The 21,805-nt window shown below is 42.5% G+C and overlaps 1 protein-coding gene across 5 annotated transcripts in view; it reads left to right on the forward strand.

The window, feature by feature from the left end:
- Positions 1–600: 600 nt before the first annotated feature.
- TSGA10 (testis specific 10) overlaps positions 601–21,805 on the forward strand; it is a 93,672-nt gene continuing 72,467 nt past the window's right edge. For 2 of the 5 annotated variants that reach the window (XM_055399829.2, XM_088841651.1), the window contains exons 1-2: positions 842–996; positions 14,068–14,196. In XM_055399829.2, the coding sequence (XP_055255804.1) occupies positions 940–996; positions 14,068–14,196 (186 nt within the window). In that variant the 5' untranslated portion in view covers positions 842–939. Of the gene's footprint in view, positions 696–841; positions 1,026–14,067; positions 14,197–21,805 lie in introns of those variants that run through there. The other 3 variants (XM_088841652.1, XM_055399832.2, XM_088841653.1) reach the window with 3 other exon arrangements.

Raw genomic sequence — 21,805 nt, forward strand, 5'->3', positions numbered from 1 at the left:
TTCTCTCAGTGTCATTCCCAGATTCAACCCAGACTGGATGGTACAGGGCGGTCGGGGCTCCCCAGACAGTGCAGGCTGCGGGCGCTCACCCCAACAGGCCGGCTCTCTCCCGCGGGGCTGCAGAAGCAGAACCTCACCAAAGGAGGCTCCCCACACAGCGGCCCCTGACCGTGGCTGGAGAGCGCACCACCCTCCCAGCGCCCAAAGGCAACTCTGCGGAGTAACGAATTCACTGATCCGTCCAGAATGGTGACCGATCCCTGGGAAAATAGCACACAAAAGCGGCAGTAAAGCAGCAGGTATCCCAGAGTTAAGGGAAAACAGCCGGAGGAAAAATAGAGCTCTGCGCATGCGCACTATATCCAGTTAAGGTGGCCACCCACAGGAAGTAGGGAAAAAGTCTTGGAAAAGTGGGTGGAGGCTGGTTACTAGGAGACGGGACGCTCTGGAGGGTCGTCTAGGCGCTGCGTGGGCTTGCGCCTGCGCGGCGCGGATGGACCAGGAAGACTTTCCAGGGCGCCCTGTAAGGCAGACAGGCAGACGTACGAGACGCTACGTGCGTGTGTGCGCGCGCACGGCTTGTAGTCCCCGCGAGAGGGAGGGTCGAGCCAGGTACGCGTGCGCACAGGGACTTGGGGCGCGCGGGACGGAAGCGGAGTGAAGGCGCCGGGGAGGTGGAGGACGAGCCCCCTCAGGTACAGAGCGTGAGGGCGGGGCCGACGGCGACGCCGGCCGGCGCTAACCGCCCCCGCCTCCTTCCCTCCGGGTCCCGCCTCCCTCCTGCCCGGTCCGGCCTCTCTCCTGCTCGGTCCCGCCTCCCACCGCCCGCCGGGGCGGGGCCAATCGATTTGGGGTGGGAAGGGAGGAGGAGGGGGCGGAGGATGGAGACCTCGAGGGAACTGGATCCCAGGCGGAGACCGAGTCCTGGTAGTCGCCGGGATGATCTCCGGGGAGGACGGCGGGCCAGAAAGCCCGGGGAGGGACCCGCCGCCCCAGGTAGAAGCACGGGGATGCGCCGCGTTGGGGCGAAGCATCTCCTGGGTCAGCTGCAGGGGGCGGGTGTGGCGGGGACTAGGGTCTGTGGGCGACCCCGAGATGGATTTTGGCTGCTGGCTCCGCCGTGGAGGGAGGTAGCGGGCAGAGTTGCGGTCCAGGGAAACCCTCCCGGAACAAACTTTGCGCGTGTTGTCGTTTCTCGGGAGCTTAGGGTTGAGCTTATGTTCCTATGGTGACCGCTTCGCTTCCCTCCGCTGCTTTCCGCTTGGTTGGTGGGGGACTGTTCTGTTTAGAAACGCTCTGTAGTGGCGCTGAGGAATTTGGAAGTCAGAGATTTGGGGGTTCAACCAGGGTCTACGTGACTCCCAGCTTCTCATTTCTGAGCCACTTTATAGACTTTGGGACGTGAAGGGCCGAGATTACGTAGGCATTTGCACGAAAAATCTCGTATAATTACAGTAGAAATTATACACAAGAAAGGCAGGGTAAGCTGGCTTTCCTTTGAAAAAGAGTTTGAGATTAAAATTGAATAACTTTGCTGCGATCATGGACATGATACCTAAACACACAAAGGAATACACTTTTTTTATTCTTTAAGTAAAATCAAGGATAGCGATTTCCGGAAACATTGCATAGATGACAGTATCCTTGTATGTGTTTTCCTTCTTCCAGTCTAGGTCATTATATCTCAGGATATTCGTTGTTTTAAATTTCCTCTAGTGGTTTTCAGAATTTAAAATAAACTTTTTTCTTTAACCCGTAAGGAAATAAATAGAATAATAATAGGGTTGAAATTATAAGAAAACAGATTAGTTATAACTATGAACTAATAGTTATCACTAATCTATTAATTACAGTTTAGGACATAACTAATCTATTATAGTTTAGGATAGTGATGCCTGTTGTGCTACTGTTCATGGGGTCTCAAAGAGTGGGACACGAATGAGAGACTGAAGAACAACAGAACTATGAAAGAAAAGTGTCCCATTATTCAAGTCTGCCTCCAGGATAAAACTGATTTTTTGTTCGTATTTGAATTGATCAAGTAACTAGACCATTTAGTCTTAATTAGTGGGAGAAGGCAATGGCAAGCCACTCTAGTACTCTTGCCTAGAAAATCCCATGGATGGAGGAGCCTGGTAGGCTGCAGTCCATGGGGTCGCAAGGAGTCAGACATGACTGAGCGACTTCACTTTCACTGTTCACTTTCACACATTGGAGAAGGAAATGGCAACCCACTCCAGTGTTCTTGCCTGGAGAATCCCGGGGACGGAGGAGCCTGGTGGGCTGCCGTCTATGGGGTCGCACAGAGTCGGACACGACTGAAGTGACTTAGCAGCAGCAGCAGTGGGTAATAACTAGGAAGGTACATTTATGAAATATTTATTTTAAACAATATACACTTTAGCATTATTTAATGGCAACTTCCAAAATAAATCTTGTTTACCTTCCGAAAAAGTCACTGCTTATGACTCCTCTGAAGTAGACATTCTCAGTCTCTTTCAGTTTGTTTCAGGATAATTTGCTTTTAAAGTACTCCAGTTAGAAGTGGTTAGAGCAAGTGTTATGTTTAAAATATTTGTTTCTTTATTATTTATTTGACTTTGACGGGTTTTAGTTGCAGCATATGAGATATAGTTCCTCTGCTGCCCGCTGCTGCTGCTGCTAAGTCACACTTCAGTCGTGTCCGACTCTGTGTGACCCCATGGACGGCCTCCTGCCAGGCTCCCCGGTCCCTGGGATTCTCCAGGCAAGAACACTGGAGTGGGTTGCCATTTCCTTCTCCAATGCATGAAAGTGAACAGTGAAAGTGAAGTCGCTCAGTCGTGTCTGACTCTTAGCGACCCCATGGACTGCAGCCCACCAGGCTCTGCCGTCCATGGGATTTTCCAGGCAAGAGTATAGTTCCCCTACCAGGGATCAAACCCAGGTCTCCTCCATTGGGAATACACACTCTTAGTCACTGGACCACCAGGGAAGTCCTGGAGCAGGTGTGTTATTATTCATTCCCTTTTCCCAGCATACATGCCTCCATGTCCCCAGATGTAGCCCCTGTCATGACTTCTGTGGTAGCCACTTCTTGCTTTTCCTTAGATTTTCACTGTCATTGTATGTGAAGTTGCTCTTTCTAGCTTGGCTCGTTTTGAACTTTGTGTACATGGAATTGTACTAAGTTCTCCTTTGTATTTTGCTTCATTGCTCAACATTGTTTTTAAGGTTGATTCTAGTTATCGGTTGTAATTAGTTTGTTGCTTGCTGTTCCATTGTAAGGGTATACCACAATGGTGAACACTACAGTTTCTACAGTTTTTGGTAATATGAACAGCACTGCTGTGAATTTTCTTACACGTGTACCCATGATAATCTTTTGAAGTGAGCTAGTTAGTAAGGTTGGAGAAGGCAATGGCAACCCACTCCAGTACTCTTGCCTGGAAAATCCCATGGACGGAGGAGCCTGCTAGGCTGCGGTCCATGGGGTCGCTAAGATTCGGACATGACTGAGCGACTTCACTTTCACTTCTCACTTTTATGCATTGGAGAAGGAAATGGCAACCCACTCCAGTGTTATTGCCTGGAGAATCCCAGGGATGGGGGAGCCTGGTGGGCTGCCGTCTATGGGGTCACACAGAGTCGGACACAACTGAAGCTACTTAGCAGCAGCAGCAGTTAGTAAGGTGGGCTTCCTTGGTGGCTCAGTGGTAAAGAGCCCGCCTGCCAATGCAGGAGATGTGGGTTTGCTCCCTGTGTTGGAAAGATCCTCTGCAGAAGGAAATGGCAACCCACTCCAGTATTCTTGCGTGGAGAATCCCATGGGCAGAGGCATCTGGCTGGTCACAGTCCATGAGTCGCAGAGTCAGACATGACTTAGCAACTGAACAGCAAACAAAGCAAGGTAGTTCTGTTTGTCTTTGTTATGTTGTTAACATCAATTTGCGTTATTAAATTCTTTTGGTTCAGAAAAGCCTCTTGACAACAAGAGGAAATGATAAATGATACTTCTCCTAAGGCCACTGTTTTAAGCTCCTTAAAAAAAGTGGGTTATTTCTTTACAGTAAGGTCTGGATTGGAGAGAAATGAGGAGCTTGGGCTTGGATGGAATGACTGTAGAGATTATTTCTATTTAAGAAAAGTTATCAAGTGACCTTACTATTTCATTTGAAGTGAATGCCTAAAACATCTATTCACTTATTTTTATTATAAATACAGAATCTCCCTCAAAATTATTCATAAAATTTTATGTGGTTTTCTGTGTCCTTCTCTGTTAGTGAAGCTATTCCTTCTTACCTCAAAATGTCTTTCAACCTAAACTTTTGGAGACAATTTTCTTCAAAGAAAATGAGTTGACCTTTTGTGGAACCAGATTTCAGAATCCCATATAGGATAACTCCAGTGTTTTCAATTATTCAATCAAAATATTTAATAGACTTTTGTTGAACACATATTATATGCCTGATATTTTGCTCAACGCTGATGAATACATTTTAAATGCAACTGATTTTATTTATTTTTAAATTTTATTTGTTTTTTAATTTACTTTTGGCTGTGCTGGGTCTTCGTTGCTTTGTGGGCTTTTCTCTAGTTGCTGCGATTAGGGGCTACTCTTTAGTTGTGTGAGGGCCTCTCTCTTTGTGGAGCCCAGGCTCTGGGGTGCACCGGCTCCTAGTCGTCACAGCACGTGGGCTCAGTGGTTGCGGTTCCTGGGCTCTAGAGCACTGGCTCAGCAGTGGTGGTGCACAGGCTTGGTTGCTTTATGGCACGTGGGACTCTCTTCAGACCAGGGATTGAACCCATGTCTCCTGCGTTGGCGGGTGGATTCTTTACCACTGAGTCACCAGCGAAGCCCCTGATGATACTTTTTAACATGTGATCTCAACTCCTGTATCACTGAAAAATTAAAATTCTGCCAGGCAGGAACTTCAAATTTCTACCACTTCTTATTTAAATCTTCATTTGACCTTGATTTTTTCTGTTTTGTCTCAAAAGACAGTGCACACTCCTTATCTGGTTTCCTCTTATTAACTCAGTGGCCTTTCTTCATTAACCCATATCTTAGGAATCTTCATTGTGTTTATACTGTAAGAATTCTTATCCTGGAGTACAAGAACTTTGGGGAATTCTTGAACCCCCTGGAATGGTTTGTAAACTTTTGTATGTGTTTGCATTTTCCTGAGGTCAGGACTCAGGTGCATGCTAAGTTGCTTCAGTCATGTCCAACTCTTTGCGACTGCATGGACTGTAGCCCGCCAGGGTCCTCTGTCCATGGGATTCTCCAGGCAAGAATACTGAAGTAGGTTACCATGCCCTTCTCCAGGGGATCTTCCCAATCCAGGGGTCAAACCTGCATCTCTTAAGTCTCCTGCAGTGGCAGGCAAGTTCTTTACCACTCATGCCACATGGGAAGTCCTAGGACCCAGGGTTTGCTTATTCCTAAAAGGGGTCCTTGACATATAGGAAATTAAAAAACAAGTTTTTCTCCCCTTGCGCTGGCCCTTCACCCTTTCTCTACCTCTTTTCTCACAATCACACTTTGTAAAAGAAGTCTACATTTCCTATTTCTTTTTCTTTACTACTCCTTCATTTGTCAGTCCTCCTGCCGTTGAAGCTACCTTATTGAATCATCAAAATTTATTATTTGGGAATGGTTTTTTTGAGTACCAACTTTGTGCTAGGTATTCCTCTAGACACTGGGGATGTAACAGTGACCAGACAAGTGCCTAGAATACTTGGAGCTTAATTCTGGTAGAGGGTGACAGACAGTGAACAAATGAAGGTATAAATGATATAATTTCAAATCGTGTTAAGTGTGAGTAACCTAATGGGAGAGTAAATAGGAGAGAGGGTACTTTAGGTAAAAGACATCAGGAAAGGCCCTTTGAATATTTGAGCTGAAGAGCTGAGGGTAAGAAGTAGCCATTCATGCAAAGGGCTTGGGAAGAAAATGTTCTCAACAGAGGGAAATCAAGGGAGGAGGCCCCGAAGTGGAAAGAGATTGGCGTGGTAGAGGAACAGGAGGAAAACCAATAAAGCTGGTGGGTGAACAAACAGGAGAGTAGGAGCTCTATTCTGGCATGTGAAGGCAGTGGCCAGATCAGTCAGACCGTAAAAAGTTTGGTTTTGATTCTGATTACAGTGGGGAGCCATTGGGGTGTTTTTGAGCAGGATCTAATTATTTTGAAGTGATTGTTTTTATTTTAGTTTGGAAAACAGGTCGCAGGGAGCAACAGTAGAAGCAAAAAGATCGGTTAGGAGACTACTTCAGTAATCCATATGGGAGGTAATGCTGATTTGAACCAATAAGGAGGCAATAATTAAAATGTACCGAAGTGGATGAATTGAGGATATATTTTGGAGATACATCCAAAAGGGCTTGTTGGTGGGTTTGATGAGGTTCAGGGAAAAAGGAAACAAGGACAACTCCTTGGTTTTTTACCTCAGTCACTGTACAGATGACAGTGCCATTTGACACAGGAAAGACCAGGAAGGAACATGGTGGAGGCAGGGTTGAGAGCAGGAGCGCAGGTGGGGAAGTTAAGAGGCCTGTCTTCACATGCTGAAGTTGGGGTGACAGTGGGCATCCAGTAAACCCAGCACACTGTGTTAAGAGCTTCAGTAGGAATACATTCATAGTTGGAGGGAAAGTGGAAAACACGTGCTGAGTCTTTTGGGGGAAAGTGAAAAAGTGAAAGTGTTAGTCATTCAGTCATGTCCGATTCTTTGCAACCCATGTTCCTCTGTCCATTGAATTCTCCAGGCAAGAATACTGGAATGAGTAGCCATTTCCTTCTCCAGGGGATCGTCGCGATCCAGGAATTGAACCTGGGTCTCCTGCACCGCAGGCAGATTCTTTACTGTCTGAACCACCAGGAGTCAGAAATATCGCCTTGCATAGTCTTCCCTGATAGCTCAGTTGGTAAAGAATCCACCTGCAATGCGGGAGACCTGGATTTGATCCCTGGGTTGGGAAGATCCCCTGGAGAAGTATTCTGGCCTGGAGAATACTGTATAGTCCATGGGGTCTAAAAGAATCGGACACGACTGAGCGACTTTCACTTTTCATTCCCTTGTGTACATGTTTGTGCATTTCTCTCTGATGATACTAATTATGCTGTACTGTAATTTCCAATTTATTTGTTCTGGATTCTCTAGATTCATTGTGGGTTGAAATTGTAAGTTTTTGTTTTCCATCTGTCTAGCCCCCAAATCTAATATAGTTCATCCTTTCCTGAAAGTGAAAGTCGTTCAGTCGTGTCCAACTTTTTGCAACCCCATGGACTATACACTCCATGGAATTCTCCATGCCAGAATGCTGGAGTGAGTAGCCTTTCCCATCTCCAAGGGATCTTTCCAACCCAGGGATCAAACCCAGGTCTCCCACGTTGCAGATAGATTCTTTACCAGCTGAGCCTCAGGCTGTTTATAAATTTGTTTGTGAATAAGTGAATTTGTAAGTGAATAAAGGTCCCAGCCTGATAGTATGAACGGAAACGGTGATAGTCATGATGGAAGGCAGGCGTTTGAGAGAGATTTTAGTGAAGAGATCAGTAGGAAATGATGGCCAAGTAAATAAGTTGAGTGGGGAGAGAAAGTATTAATAATAGTAATTGTAAATAACAACTTATATAACAACTGTAAATAACAGCAGTATTTAGTAGTTATTATTTATTGCCAAGCCCTATTCTAAGTGCTTTACATAAAATAAATCCTCACAACAACTCTGTGAAGCAACTACTGTTATCATTACTATTTTATTTTATTCTTTAGATATTTATTTGTTTATTTGGCTGGTTTGGGTCTTAGCTGTGGCATGCGGAGTCTTTCGGTGCAACATGTGAACTGTTAGTTGCGGCATGGGGGATCTAGTTCCCTCTCCAGGGATTGAACCCACTCCCACTGCATTGGGAGCACAGAGTCTTAGCCACTGAACCAGCAGGGAAGTCACTGTCATCCCTATTTTGGAGATAAGGAAGCTGGGGCCAGAGGAGTAATTTGCCCACGGTCGTGCAGCTGGGAAGCGGCAGAACTGACATTATGAACCAAAGCAGACTGATGCTGCAGAGCATGCTCCTAACGGCTGTGCTGCGCTGCTTCCCCAGTGAGAAGGGTTGTGATTCTAGCTGGGGTGACAGTTGCTGCTCTCAGAGTACTCTGTACTTTATTTACCTCTCTTCCATCCAGAGGTCATGGGAAGGTGGAAGATATTCAGGTGTCCCGAGGTGGAAAAACTGGCAGGCCAGGCATGGCCATTTCAGATAGACCGATTTCTCTCCCTCTTTATTGCTTTCAAAGCTAGTGCTGGGAAAGCAGCAACTCTAATATGATGGCTCACAATTGTCAGGTAAACTCTTGGCCTCTATACTTTTAATTTCTAGACCTGACTGACAGTAAACTTGACTGTTCATCTAACCAAAAGAAGAGGGAAGCTTCCTTTTTTTAAATTAATTTTTATTGGAGTATAGTTGCTTTGCAGTGTTGTGTTTCTTGCTGTACAGCAAAGTGAATCAGTCATATGTATACATATATCCCTTCTTTTTTAGATTTCCTTCCCATTTAGGCCACCGCAGAGCACTGAGTAGAGTTCCCTGTGCTGTACAATTGGTTCTCATTAGTCATCTATTGATATTTTGTACATAGTTGTGTATACATGTCAGTCCCAACTCCCAGTTCCGCCCTTCCACCCTGGGAAAGTTCCCTTTTGTCTTCTTGAGTACACTGCTTCATTATCAAGATCTACAAACTTGTATTGACACCTTCCTGTTATCGGAAGAACTCAGTGCAGATTTTGTGGGCATACAGAGAGCTCTAGCATATTGCTTGTTCTTAAGATACTAATCAAATCCCTTATGATTATACAGTGGAAGTGAGAAATAGATTTAAGGGACTAGATCTGATAGAGTGCCTGATGAACTATGGATGGAGGTTCGTGACATTGTACAGGAGACAGGGATCAAGACCATCCCCAAGAAAAAGAAATGCAAAAAAGCAAAACAGCTGTCCGAGGAGGCCTTATAAATAGCTGAGAAAAGAAGAGAAGCGAAAAGCAAAGAAGAAAAGGAAAGATAAACCCATTTAAATGCAGAGTTCCAAAAAATGGCAAGGAGAGATAAGAAAGCCTTCCTCAGTAGTCAGTGCAAAGAAATAGAGGAAAACAATAAAATGGGAAAGACTAGAGATCTCCTCAACAAAATCAGAGATGCCAAGGGAACATTTCATGCAGAGATGGACTCAATAAAGGACAGAAATGGTATGGACCTAACAGAAGCAGAAGATATTAAGAAGAGGTGGCAAGAATGCACAGAAGAACTGTATAAAAAAGATCTTCACGACCCAGATAATCATGATGGTGTGATCACTCACCTAGAGCAAGACATCCTGGAATGTGAAGTCAAGTGGGCCTTAGGAAGCATGACTATGAACAAAGCTAGTGGAGGTGATGTAATTCCAGTTGAGCTATTTCAAATCCTGAAAGATGATGCTGTGAAAGTTCTGCACTCAATATGTCAGCAAATTTGGAAAACTCAGCAGTGGCCACAGAACTGGAACAGGTTTTAATTCCAGTCCCAAAGAAAGGCAATGCCAAAGAATGCTCAAACTACCACACAGTTGCACTCATCTCACACGCTAGTAAAGTAATGCTCAAAATTCTCCAAGCCAGGCTTCAACAATACGTGAACCATGAACTTTCAGATGTTCAAGCTGGTTTTAGAAAAGGACAGAGGCACCAGAGATCAAATTGCCAACATCCGCTAGATCATCTAAAAAGCCAAAGAGTTCCAGAAAAACATCTATTTCTGCTTCATTGACTATGCCAAAGCCTTTGACTGTGTGGATCACAATAAACTGTGGAACATTCTGAAAGAGATGGGAATACCAGACCACCTGTCCTGCCTCTTGAGAAACTTGTATGCGGTTGGGAAGCAACAGTTAGAACTGGGCATGGAACAACAGACTGGTTCCAAATAGGAAAAGGAGTACGTCAAAGCTGTATATTGTCACCTTGCTTATTTAACTTATATGCATCATGAGAAATGCTGGGATCAAGATTGCCGGGAGAAATATCAGGAACCTCAGATATGCAGATGACACCACCCTTATGGCAGAAAGTGAAGAAGAACTAAAGAGCCTCTTGATGAAAGTGAAAGAGGAGAGTGAAAAAGTTGGCTTAAAACTCAACATTCAGAAAATTAAGATCATGGCGTCTGGTTCCATCACTTCATGGCAAATAGATGGAGAAACAATGGAAACAGTGTCAGACTTTATTTTTTTGGGCTCCAAAATCACTGCAGATTGTGATTGCAGCCATGAAATTAAAAGACGCTTACTCCTTGGAAGAAAAGTTATGACCAACCTAGACAGCATATTAAAAAGCAGAGATATTACTTTCCCAACAAAGGTCCGTATAGTCAAGGCTATGGTTTTTCTAGTAGTCATGTATGGATGTAAGAGTTGGACTATAAAGAAAGCTGATCGCTGAAGAATTGATGCTTTTGAACTGTGGTGTTGTAGAAGACTCTTGAGAGTCCCTTGGACTGCAAGGAGATCCAACCAGTACAGCCTCAAGCAAATCAGTCCTGAATATTCATGGAAGGACTGATGTTGAAGCTGAAACTCCCAATTCTTTGGCCCCCTGATGCGAAGAACTGACTCACTAGAAAAGACCCTGATGCTGGGAAAGATTGAAAGCGGGAGGAGAAGGGAACAGCAAAGAACGAGATGGTTGGATGCCATCACCAACTCAGTGAACATGAGTTTGAGTAAACTTCGGGAGTTGGTGATGGACAGGAAGGCCTGGCGTGCTACAGTCCATGGGGTTGCAAAGAGTCGGACATGAATGAGCAACTCAACTAAACAAACTGAAAGGTACTAATAACTATGTGAGGAAGACCACAGAAAATGCATAGCTACATAAATTGTTGTATTACCAGTATCTTGGATGTCTCAGTGAAGAGGTGATCACTGTTTGACAGAGAAGACAGAGAAAACCTCCTGGTGAATTTGGAATTCAACCCTTAGAAGTTTCTTTACTTTGGTGGAGAAAAGGGTGAGCGCATGACTCATGAACAGAAGATAATATAGGGGCATCCCAGACAGTCCTGTGGCTAAGACTTCATGCTTCCAACGCAGGGGACCCAGGTTCGATCCCTGGTCAGGGAATTAAATCTCACTTAGTGTGACTAAGAGTTCTCACGCCACTTTTTTTTTTTTTTTAAGTTTTTATCGGAGTATAGTTGCTTTACAGTGTTCTGTTAGTTTCTGCTGTACAGCAACGTGAATCAGCCAAATGTATATATATCCCCTCTTTGTCACCACAGAGCATTGAATACAGTTTCCTGTGCCATACAGTGGGTTCTCAGTTATCTATCTTATTCATGGGATCAATAGTGTATGTATGGTTTACTTGCTAAGTCATGTCCGACTCTTATGACTCTATGGACTGTAGCCCGCCAGGCTTCTCTGTCCATAGGATTTTCCAGGTAAGAATACTGAAATGGGTTGCCGTTTTCTTCTCCAGGGGATCTTCCCGACCTAGGGATAGAACCCAGGTCTCCTGCACTGCAGGCAGATTCTTTACCAGCTGAGCCACCAGGGAAACCCCAGTGTATATAAGTCAGTCCCAGTCTCCCAATTCATCCTACCCCTCATTTCCCCCTTTGCTGTCTATACGTTTGTTCTCTAGGCCCGTGTCTCTGTTTCTGCTTTACAAATAGGTTCATCTGTACGAGAAGCTTTTTCTTTTTCATGTTTTATTTACTTTATTTTTATTTTTCAGTCATGCAACTTGTGGGCTTGCAGGATCTTAGTTCCCTGGACAGGATTGAATCCCGGCCCCCTGCTTGGAAATAAGCAGTCCTAACCACTGGGTCGGACACGACTGAGCGACTTCACTTTCACTTTTCACTTTCACACATTGGAGAAGGAAATGGCAACCCACTCCAGTGTTCTTGCCTGGAGAATCCCAGGGATGGGGGAGCCTGGTGGGCTTCCGTCTATGGGGTCACACAGAGTCGGACACGACTGAAGTGACTTAGCAGCAGCAGCAGCAGCAACCACTGGATCACCAGAGAATTCCCGCTGAGCAGTTTCTTGAAATGCAATATTTCAGAGCAACTGTGAATTAAAAAAAAAAAAAAAAGAATCTGCATTTTAGCAAGATTCCCAATTCACGTTTACTAAAATTTGAAAAGTAGTGAGGAGTCATTTGATTGTTATACTAAGTTGCATGTTTATAACTAGGAATATGTTTTTCAACAGAAACTATGTAAGAAGTGGTGGTTAGGATTTCAGCCTAACCCATGAAGGCCTAAAACAGTTCATAATTAGAAATGCTGTGTGAAATCTAATGCTTATGTTCTAGGACAGGCAGGAACTGCTGGACTGGGGAACAGAAAAAGCAGATTTGTGTCTTGGTTAGAGAAAGGGAAAAAGGGAAATAAACGTATCAGACTGCTGCGGGCTGGTTTGCACAGGGTGTGACACAAGGTCAGTGACTGGGGACACTGATCCTGTAATTTCCCAAGAACTAGGCTCTGGACACAGCATCTGTGATGCTTTGCTTGTAGCAAATTCTCTCTTAACATAATAGCACCCTTGATTGAGAGAACAGATTATTTCTGTAATTACACAGGTTCTAAGATACATAGTCAAGTGAAAAAAAGCACAGTGCAGAGTAGTATGTATAGTATGCGTGTGTGCGTTCCAAGTCGCTTCAGTGGTGTCTGCCTGACTCTGTGTGACCCTATGGACTGTGGCCTGCCAGGCTTCTCTGTCCATGGGATTCTCCAGGCAAGAATACTGGAGTGGGTTGCCATACCCTCCTCCAGGGGATCTTTCTGACCCAGGGATCGAACCCATGTCTCTTATGTCTCCTGGGTTGGCAGGCGGATTCTTTACCACTAGTGCCACGTGGGAAATCCCATGTGTAGTAGGCTAAAGTGGAAAATCTTTAACACTTGTTATTTTGCCAATGTGCAAATATGTATGTAGAAAAATTCCTAGAAATGGAATTATTTGTACAGAATCTATGTGCATTTGTAATGTTGCTAGATTTTACCCAGTTGTTTCCATAAATATTGTATCAATTTACACTGCTACTAGTGATATTTAAGAATGCTAAGTTATATAACCAACTTTATGATCTTTGCCAATGCAGTGGTTAAAAAATGGTATTTCAGTGTTGTTTTAATTTGTATCCCTCTAAACAGTGAGATCAAATATCTTGAAATGTATTTCTAAGTCATTTCTGTGAAATATCCAGGTACATGGGTACATGCTCAGTCGTGTCCAACTCTTTTCGACCCCATGAACTGTAGCCTGCCAGGCTCCTCTGTCCATGGGATTTCCCAGGTAAAAATACTGGAGTGGGATGCCATTTCCTCCTCCAGGGGATCTTCCCGACACAGGGACCAAACCAGGGTCTCCTGCATTGCAGGTGGATTCTTTTCCACTGAGCCACCTGGAAGCCCCTTATTCGTGGCCAGTTTTATATTATATTAGAGTATTCCTTTTCCTTTTTTTATTTATAGGAATTATTTATATATTATTTATATATTAGGGAAGTTAGCCATTTGTGATATGGGTAGCAAATATTTTTGTTAATACACAAAAACAGCAATGAACAGGTAGCTAGTGGCTGCTGAATATTATAGACCTGGAAGTTGACCACATAATTTGCTGCTGACCCGAAGGAAATGGCAACCCACTCCAGTGTTCTTGCCTGGAGAATCCTGGGGACGGGGGAGCCTGGTGGGCTGCCGTCTATGGGGCCGCACAGATTCAGACACGACTGACGCGACTTAGCAGCAGCAGCCTGTTTCCTTAGATACAGTGGGGTATGTCTTTTTTAAAAATTGTGTTCAAGATTGTAGTTCCATATATAGAAAACACATGGAAAAAGTTTGGTAATGTAAAGTTTTAAGAAACTGAAACTTGATGAAGTCCTTTTACCTGGTGGAACAAGGTTAAAAACATTTTTTAATTGAATGTTACTAATTTTCAAAATTTTAATTGTTTTGGGAAATCACATGGCTGTTTTAAACCTAATTGTCCCTGTATTATTCTCATTCTTTCCACCAGGTTACCACCAAAGAACATGATTTTGGTCTAGGGGCTCCAGTTTCTGAAGCTGAAAAATACCAGAATATTCTCCAGCTAGAGCAAGAAGTGCAAAATCAAGACAGAATCATCTCTACACTGAAATTACAGGTTACACTTAGTTTCTGTGCATGTGTCCCTAAGTTAATTTGGGATGAGGGCCTATATTAAAATAAGATAGAGAATAAATTCTCATTCAGTACTCGTTTAAATTGCATGGGTCTAAAATCATTCCACTTTTATCTTAACCATCTTGAAAACACACAGGTTCAGAGTAAGTAAGTACAGACTGTGTGCCAGGTATCAGATCAGATGCTTTTGAGTACATCATCTTACTTCATCATTCTGACCTTGTAAGACTGTGGTGTCACTTCCATTTTACAGATGTGGAAGCTAAAGTTCTGAGAGGTTAAAGATTTATTATATTTGACTAATGAGTGACAGAGCTTGGATTTCCCTGAACTCCCAATTTAGCTAGAATTTGATTCCAGTTCTGTGAACTCCCAAGTTCAGTACTGTTTCTGGTCTCCTGGTGTCTGACCTGTGGAATAGCTATTAATGAAGTGAAAATTGTCAGTCACTTAGTCGTGGCCAACTCTTTGCAACCCCATGGACTGTGGCCCACCAGGCCCCTCTGTATATGGAGTTCTCCAGACAAGAAACTGGAGTGGGTTGCCATTTCCTTCTCCAAGGGATCTTCCTGACCCAGAGATTGAACCTGGGTCTCCTGCATTGCAGATAGATTCCTTACCATTTTTCCCAGCCAACAAGGCTGTTAAAAGAAACTTCCTCTTCTAGGAAAATGGAGTAGACTTGCTTTTCCTTACTTTTTCCACTAAGTACAGCTAAAACCCTGAATATTATGTGTGAAGCAAACCTAAAAACACTGACAGGTGAGCAGAAGGAAGACTTGCTAGGGATCTCAGTGCACAGTGAATGTTAGGACGCGGTAGGAAGTTTCTGGTTTTTCTTTGTGCTCCAGGTATCCCAGGCAGAGTACTGGAAAAATTGGCAACCAGAAATAAGGGATGCAGATTAAAAAAGGTCTCAGAAAAGCCATCCCTCCTAGCCAAAGGACTAGGAAATGGACAATCTAGTTCTTAGATAAGAACTGCCCACGCTTAGCAAATACCAAGGAGAAATCTAGCCCCATTCCTGCCATCAAAGGCTGAATAAAGAGCCTAGACATCCACCCTTTTCATACTATAACAAGGAGCCCACCTTGCCTCATCCCCTGCCTCCCTGCCCCACAAGGCCCCCTCCCACCAGTGTTGTATCAAAGAAGGCTGAGTGGGGAACCAAGACTTTAGCGTCCATCAGGCAGTAAGGAAGTCCCCAACCCCACATTGTCAGCAGAGACCATGTGGGGAGCCTAGAAGTCCACTGCCACCTGGTAGTAAGAGATGCTTCCTTTTTCTGTTTGCTGGGGTGATATCAGAGGTGACCTAATGCAGAGTCAGAACCTTTACCACCCTGCAGCAGTAACAAGTCCACCCACCCACAGTGGCAGTGGGGAGTACATGGGAGCAGTAGTAAGATGCCTCTGTTCCTGCTCACTCTGGTGGTATCAGCCAAGGTCTGAATTCTCATCCCTGCCTAGCAGTCACAAGAAGCCCCACGTTTCCTGGGTGTTACCCAAGGCCTTGTGGAGAGATTGGACTTCCGCTCCTGTCCACAGTAACAAGGCAGTGTCCCTCTTTTCCTGCTGGAGCAGAGTGTCACAGGAAGCCTCCTTAAAGACACGAGTTGGTGTGTTAGACTACCAGACCTCAATAAAAGATAAAATCACTCCTTATCCCCCAAATCAGGATGCTCTCAACCTCTGTGAGAAAAGACAATGAAGAGACACCAATGCAGAGATGAATCAGATATAACAGTTATCCGACAAAGATTTTAAATTAGCCCTCAAATAAATGCTTTAACAGGCAATTTTTAGCATGCTTGAAACAAACAGAAAAATCTCATCAAAGAAACAAAAGCTATAAAGTATTAATAGAGCCAAGTGGAATTTTGGCAGCAAACTAGATGTTCTTCAATAGGTGAATAGATAAACTGTGGTACACAGTAGAGCATTATTCATTGATAAAGAGAAGTGCACTATCAAGCCATAAAAAGACATGAAGGAACCTTGAAAGGATGTTGCGAGGTTTTAAAAGCCCATCTGAAAAGATGATGTACTCTGACTCCGACTTAAGGACCATCTGGGAAAGACAAAGCAAAGACATTAGAAGGTCACTAGTTGTCAGGGGTTTGGAGGGAGGGGTGAATGGAGCCCAGTGGATTTTTAGGGCAGTATATATTGTGTATAATACAGTAACAATAGCTACATGTCTTGTAAAAACCCACAGAATCTACAACCCAAGGAGTGAACCCTAATTAAACTCTGGACTTTAGTTAATAATAATTTATAATGTTGGTTCATCACTTGTAACCAATGTACCACACTAAAACAAGATGTAAATAAGGGGAAATTGGGGTGAGTGGGAGAGGGGAGAAAGGGTGTGTGGAAACTCCTGGACTTACTGGTCAATTTTTCTGTAAGACTAAAACTGCTCTAAAAAAAAGTAAGGTCTGTTAAAAAAAAAAAAAAACACATGGGAGAAAAGATTTCCAAATTATGTATCTGATAAGGAGTTAATATCTAGAGTATATAAAGAACTCCTACAACTCAACAAGAAAACCCAAAACAAATCAGTTCAAAAATGGGCAAAAGACTTGAGTTGGTGTTTCTCCAGAGAAGAGATACAAATGGCCAATAAGCATATGAAAAGATGATCAGCATCACAGTCATTAAGGAAATGCAAATCAAAATCACAATGAGATATCACTTCACACCAATTGGGACCACTAGCTATTGGTTGCTCAGACGGTAAAGCATTTACCTACAGTGCGGGGTTCCATCCCTGGGTCGGGAAGATCCCCTGGAGAAGGAAATGGCAACCCACTCCAGTATTCATGCCTGGAAAATCCCATGGACCGAGGATCCTGGTGGGCTATGGTCCATGGGGCTGTAAAGAGTCGGACACGACTGAGCGACTTCACTCACTCACTCACTAGCTATTATCAAAAAGCAAAAAATAACAAATATTGATGAGAATGTGGAGAATCTGGAGTTATTTATGCATTGCTAATGTAAAATGGTTTAAGAAAAATGTTTGAGAATTCCTGTGATCCAGCTATTCCACTCCCAGGAATATCCTCAAATGATTAAAAGCAGGGACTCAAACAGGTACTTCTATTCCAAAGTTCACGATAGCCAAAATGCGGAAAAAACCCAGATGTCCATTGACAGATGAATGCATAAACAAAGTGAGGTATATACAAGCAACGGAACTTTATTCAGCCTTAATTCAGATGGGAGACAACAAGATGGATGAGCCCTGAAAACGGTGTGCTAATTGAAAGAAGGTACTGGGCTTCCCTGGTGGCTCAGAGGTTAAAGCGTCTGCTGCCAATGTGGGAGACCCGAGTTCGATCCCTGGGTCGGGAAGATCCCCTGGAGAAGGAAACGGTAACCCACTCCAGTATTCTTGCCTGGAGAATCCCATGGACGGAGAAGCCTGATAGGCTACAGTCCACGGGGTCGCAAAGAGTTGGACACGACTGAGTGACAGAATGGAGAACGGACAGGGCAAATATTGTATGATTCTACTTACAAGAGTTAGACAGATTCATAGGCGATTATTTATTGGGTACAGTTTCTGTTTATGATGATGAAAAAGTTCTGGGAATTAGATATGGGATGGTTGCACTATGTTGTGAATGTACTTAATGCTACTGAATTTTACAGTTAAAAATGGTTGAAGTGGTAAATTTGGGGATGTTCTATTTTACCACACAAAAAGTTTTAAAAGTACAGTGACTGAAATTAAAAGCTCAACAAATAAAAGCATGGAGAAGAGAAGAATGAGTCACTGAGCCTGAAAGTGGAAACGGGAAATTGCCTGGCGTGAGCCACAGAGAGAAGATAGGTTGGGGAGAGCGTGAGCAAAACCTCGGGACAGGTGGGCCTGCAAGAGACGCTCTGCACTTGGATGCTTGGAGTCCCAGAAAGAGAGGCAAGAGAAGGTGGGGCTGAGAAAATATTTGAAGAGATAATGGCTAAATATTCCCCAAATTTGAAAGAAGGTGAGTGAAAACCTACGAGGGGTCTCCCAAAGAAATCTACCCTGAGACACTTCATATTCAAACTGAAAAGTAAGACAGAAAGCATCCTGAGAGGAATGAGACAAATAATTCATAATTTGTAGGGGAGCACCAATTTAAATGACTGCAAATCTGAAAACATGGATATCAGAAGGAAGTGGCACAACATTTTTTCCAGTGCTGGAAGAAAAGAACTGTCAATCTACTACATATTCTGTATTTAGAGAAGTACCCTTCACAAATGAAGGGAAAATTAAGATGTTTTCAGATGAAGAAAACTGAGTTTGTTGCCAGCAAAGCTACCCTAAAAGAATAGCTAAAGAAATTTCTCTAATGAAGAAGGAAGTGATAAAAGGTGTAGTCTTGGAAGAACAAGAGGGAAGGAAGAACAATCTATAGAGCAAAAATATGGGTAGCTTTGATAGAATTTCCTTTTCTACTTTTCTGAATTATGTCTGTCAAATGTCTTTCTCAATGCATGCAAAGGGAATATTTAAGACAATTATTTTATTAATAGAGGAGGGTAGGGGACATAAAGGGAGGTAATAATTTTCACTTCACTTGAACTAGTAAAATGTAGGCTGTGATGTATCCTCAGTCACTCAGTTATATCTGATTCTTTGCAGCCCCATGGACTGTAGCCCACCAGGCTCCTCTGTCCATGGAATTTTCCAGGCAAGAATACTGGATTGGGTTGCCATTTCCTACTCCAGGGAGTCTTCCCTACCTGGGGATCGAACTCATGTCTCTTGAATTGGTAGGTGGATTCTTTACCAGTTGTACCACCTGGAAAGCCCATAGGCTGTGATAGCTTATGAATATAAATGAAACACCTAGAGCAGCAACTAACAATCTCTACAAAAGTATACTGAAAATTGCTGTGTATAAATCAAAATGGAATTCTAAAAAATGTTCAAGTAACTCAGAGGAAAGCAGGTAAAATAAAAATTAAAAAAAAAAACAGAAAACAAAAAAAATCACACTTGAATCTTAGCATAAAAATAAATACATTAAATATATGTAATCTAAATACACCAATTAAAAGATAGAAACCGTCACAGTAGATTAAAAAAAAACACGACCTAGCTTTATGCTGTCTGTGAGAAACTCACTTCAAATATAATGATATACCTAGCTTGAAAGGCATTCAGACCCGAATGAAGAAATAAAACTTTCCCTGTTTACAGATGACGTGATCTTCTTCCTGGAAAATCTTATAAAATCTACAATGTAGAAACTGAAACTAATAAATGAGTTCAAAAGGTCAGAATACAAGACAAACATTGTATATTTGTTTATTATAATTAAGTTATGGAAATAAGAGTGCAATACCATTTACAATCACTCAAATAGAAAATGGAATCTTTGGATATAAATCTAGCAAAATAAGTATGCACTTACATTCTGAAAACTGTGAAATGTTAATAAGAGAAATCAAAGTAGATCTAAACAAATGTTCAGGGATTGGAAGCCTCAACCTAATAAAGATATCAATTCTTTCCAAATTGACATACAGATTTAGTGTGATTCCCATCAAAATCCCAGGAAAAAATAATTTTGAAAAAGAACAAAGTGGAAAGAGTCATTCTCCTTGATTTTAAAACTTAATATGTTACAGGATGCTCAGGGCTGGTGTGCGGGGATGACCCAGAGGGAGGATAAAGGAAGGAGGGAGGTGGGAGAGGGGTTCAGGAGGGGGAACTCATGTACACCCGGGGCGAATTCATGTCAATGTACGGCAAAACCAACCAATATAATATTGTAAAATAATTTGCTTCCAATAAAAAAATAAATTAAAAAAAAAATAAAACTTAATATATGGCTACGATAATCACGATTGTATGGTATTGCTAGAGTAATAGACACAGATCAATGATACAGAATAGAGAATCCAGAAATAGCCTTACACAAGTACAGCCAGATGATTTTTGGTAGAGGTACAAATGCAGTCTAATGAAGAAAGGGAGTCTTTTCAACAAAAGTTGTTGGATATCTTTTAGGGAAAAAAATCAGCCTAGACCTAAACCTCACACCTTACACAAAAATTAACTCAAAGTGGATCAAATGTAAAACAAAAACTATGAAACTTTTAAAACATAACAGGAAAAAATCTTCAGGATCTTGGACTTGCTGAAGAGTTCTTAGACATGACAGCAGAAGTATGATTCATAAAAGAAAAAGTTGATGATTTGAATTTCATCAAGAGTTAAGCCCTTTGCTCTGCAAAAGACCCTGTTAATAGGATGCAAAGATAAGCCACAATCCCTGTTTCTGTTAAAGGACTTGTATCGAGAACATATGTGGAGAACTCTCAAAACTCAACAGGTTAAAAAAAGCAAACAATCCAAGTAGAAAATGAACAAAGGATATGAAGATATATTTCACAGAATGAAATATTGTAGACAGACAAAAAGATGTTCATCTTTTCTAACAGGGAAACACAAATTAAGACCATGATGATAAAACAAAGCATACTGTTGAGAGCAGTTAAAATAAAAAACAGTGACAATACCAGAAGCTGGCAAAGATGAGGATCACTCATATATTCCTGATGGCAATGGGGAATGGTACAGCCACTTTGGAAATAGTTTAGTTCTTAAAACACTAAATGTACTTTTATCATACAACTCAGAAATTTTTCTCTTGGGAATTTATTCCAGAGAAATGAAAATTATGTTCACTCAAAAACCTATATACAGTTGTTCATAACAGCTTTATTTGTTATAGTCCCTAACTGGAAACATCTAAAATTTTGCTTAATTGGTGAATGATTAAACAAACCACGGTAATCCATGCTGTGAAATATTATTCAGCAATGACTCAGAACTGTTGCTCCACATAGCAATTTAGATATCAAGGGCACTGTTTTAAGTGAAAAGACCAGTGTCAACAGATAACATATTGTGATCTGTATCACATGACTCTGTTTATGTTATGTTGTGGTTGCTAAGTTGTGTCCAACCCCAGGGACTGCAGTGCGCCAGGCTTCCCTGTTCTTCACTGTTCCTGGAGTTTGCTCAAACTCGTGTCGATTGAGTCGGTGATGCCATCCAACCATCTCATCCTCTGTTGCCCCTCCCTCCTCCTGCCCTCACTCTTTCCTAGCGTCAGGGTCTTTTCCAGTGTGTCGGCTCTTCACATCAGGTGACTGAAATAATGGAGCTTCAGTTTCAGCATCAATCCTTCCAATGAATATTCAGGATTGATTTCCTTTTGGATTGACTGGATTAATCTCCTTGCAGTCCAAGGGACTATTAAGAGTCTTCTCCAGCACCGTAGTTCAAAAGCATCAATTCTTCGGCACTCAGCCTTCTTAATGGTCCAACTCTCACATCCGTACATTACTACTGGAAAAACCATAGCTTTCACTATATGGAATTTTGCCAGCATTTGTTTATGTTGCATTTACCAAATGACAAAATGATAGAGATTAATGATTGTTGACATTTATGATTGTTGACATTTAAGGGTGAGGAGGGAATGGCTGTGACTGTAAAGGAGTTGGGAGGGTGATCTTTGTGGAGATGGAATAGTTCTGTATCTTACGGAGGTGGTAGTTACAGCAGCTTACACA

The sequence above is a fragment of the Moschus berezovskii genome, chromosome 11 (assembly GCF_049115385.1).
Source record: "Moschus berezovskii isolate FMDL1 chromosome 11, NW_MosBer_1.0, whole genome shotgun sequence".
Lineage (NCBI taxonomy): Eukaryota > Metazoa > Chordata > Mammalia > Artiodactyla > Moschidae > Moschus > Moschus berezovskii.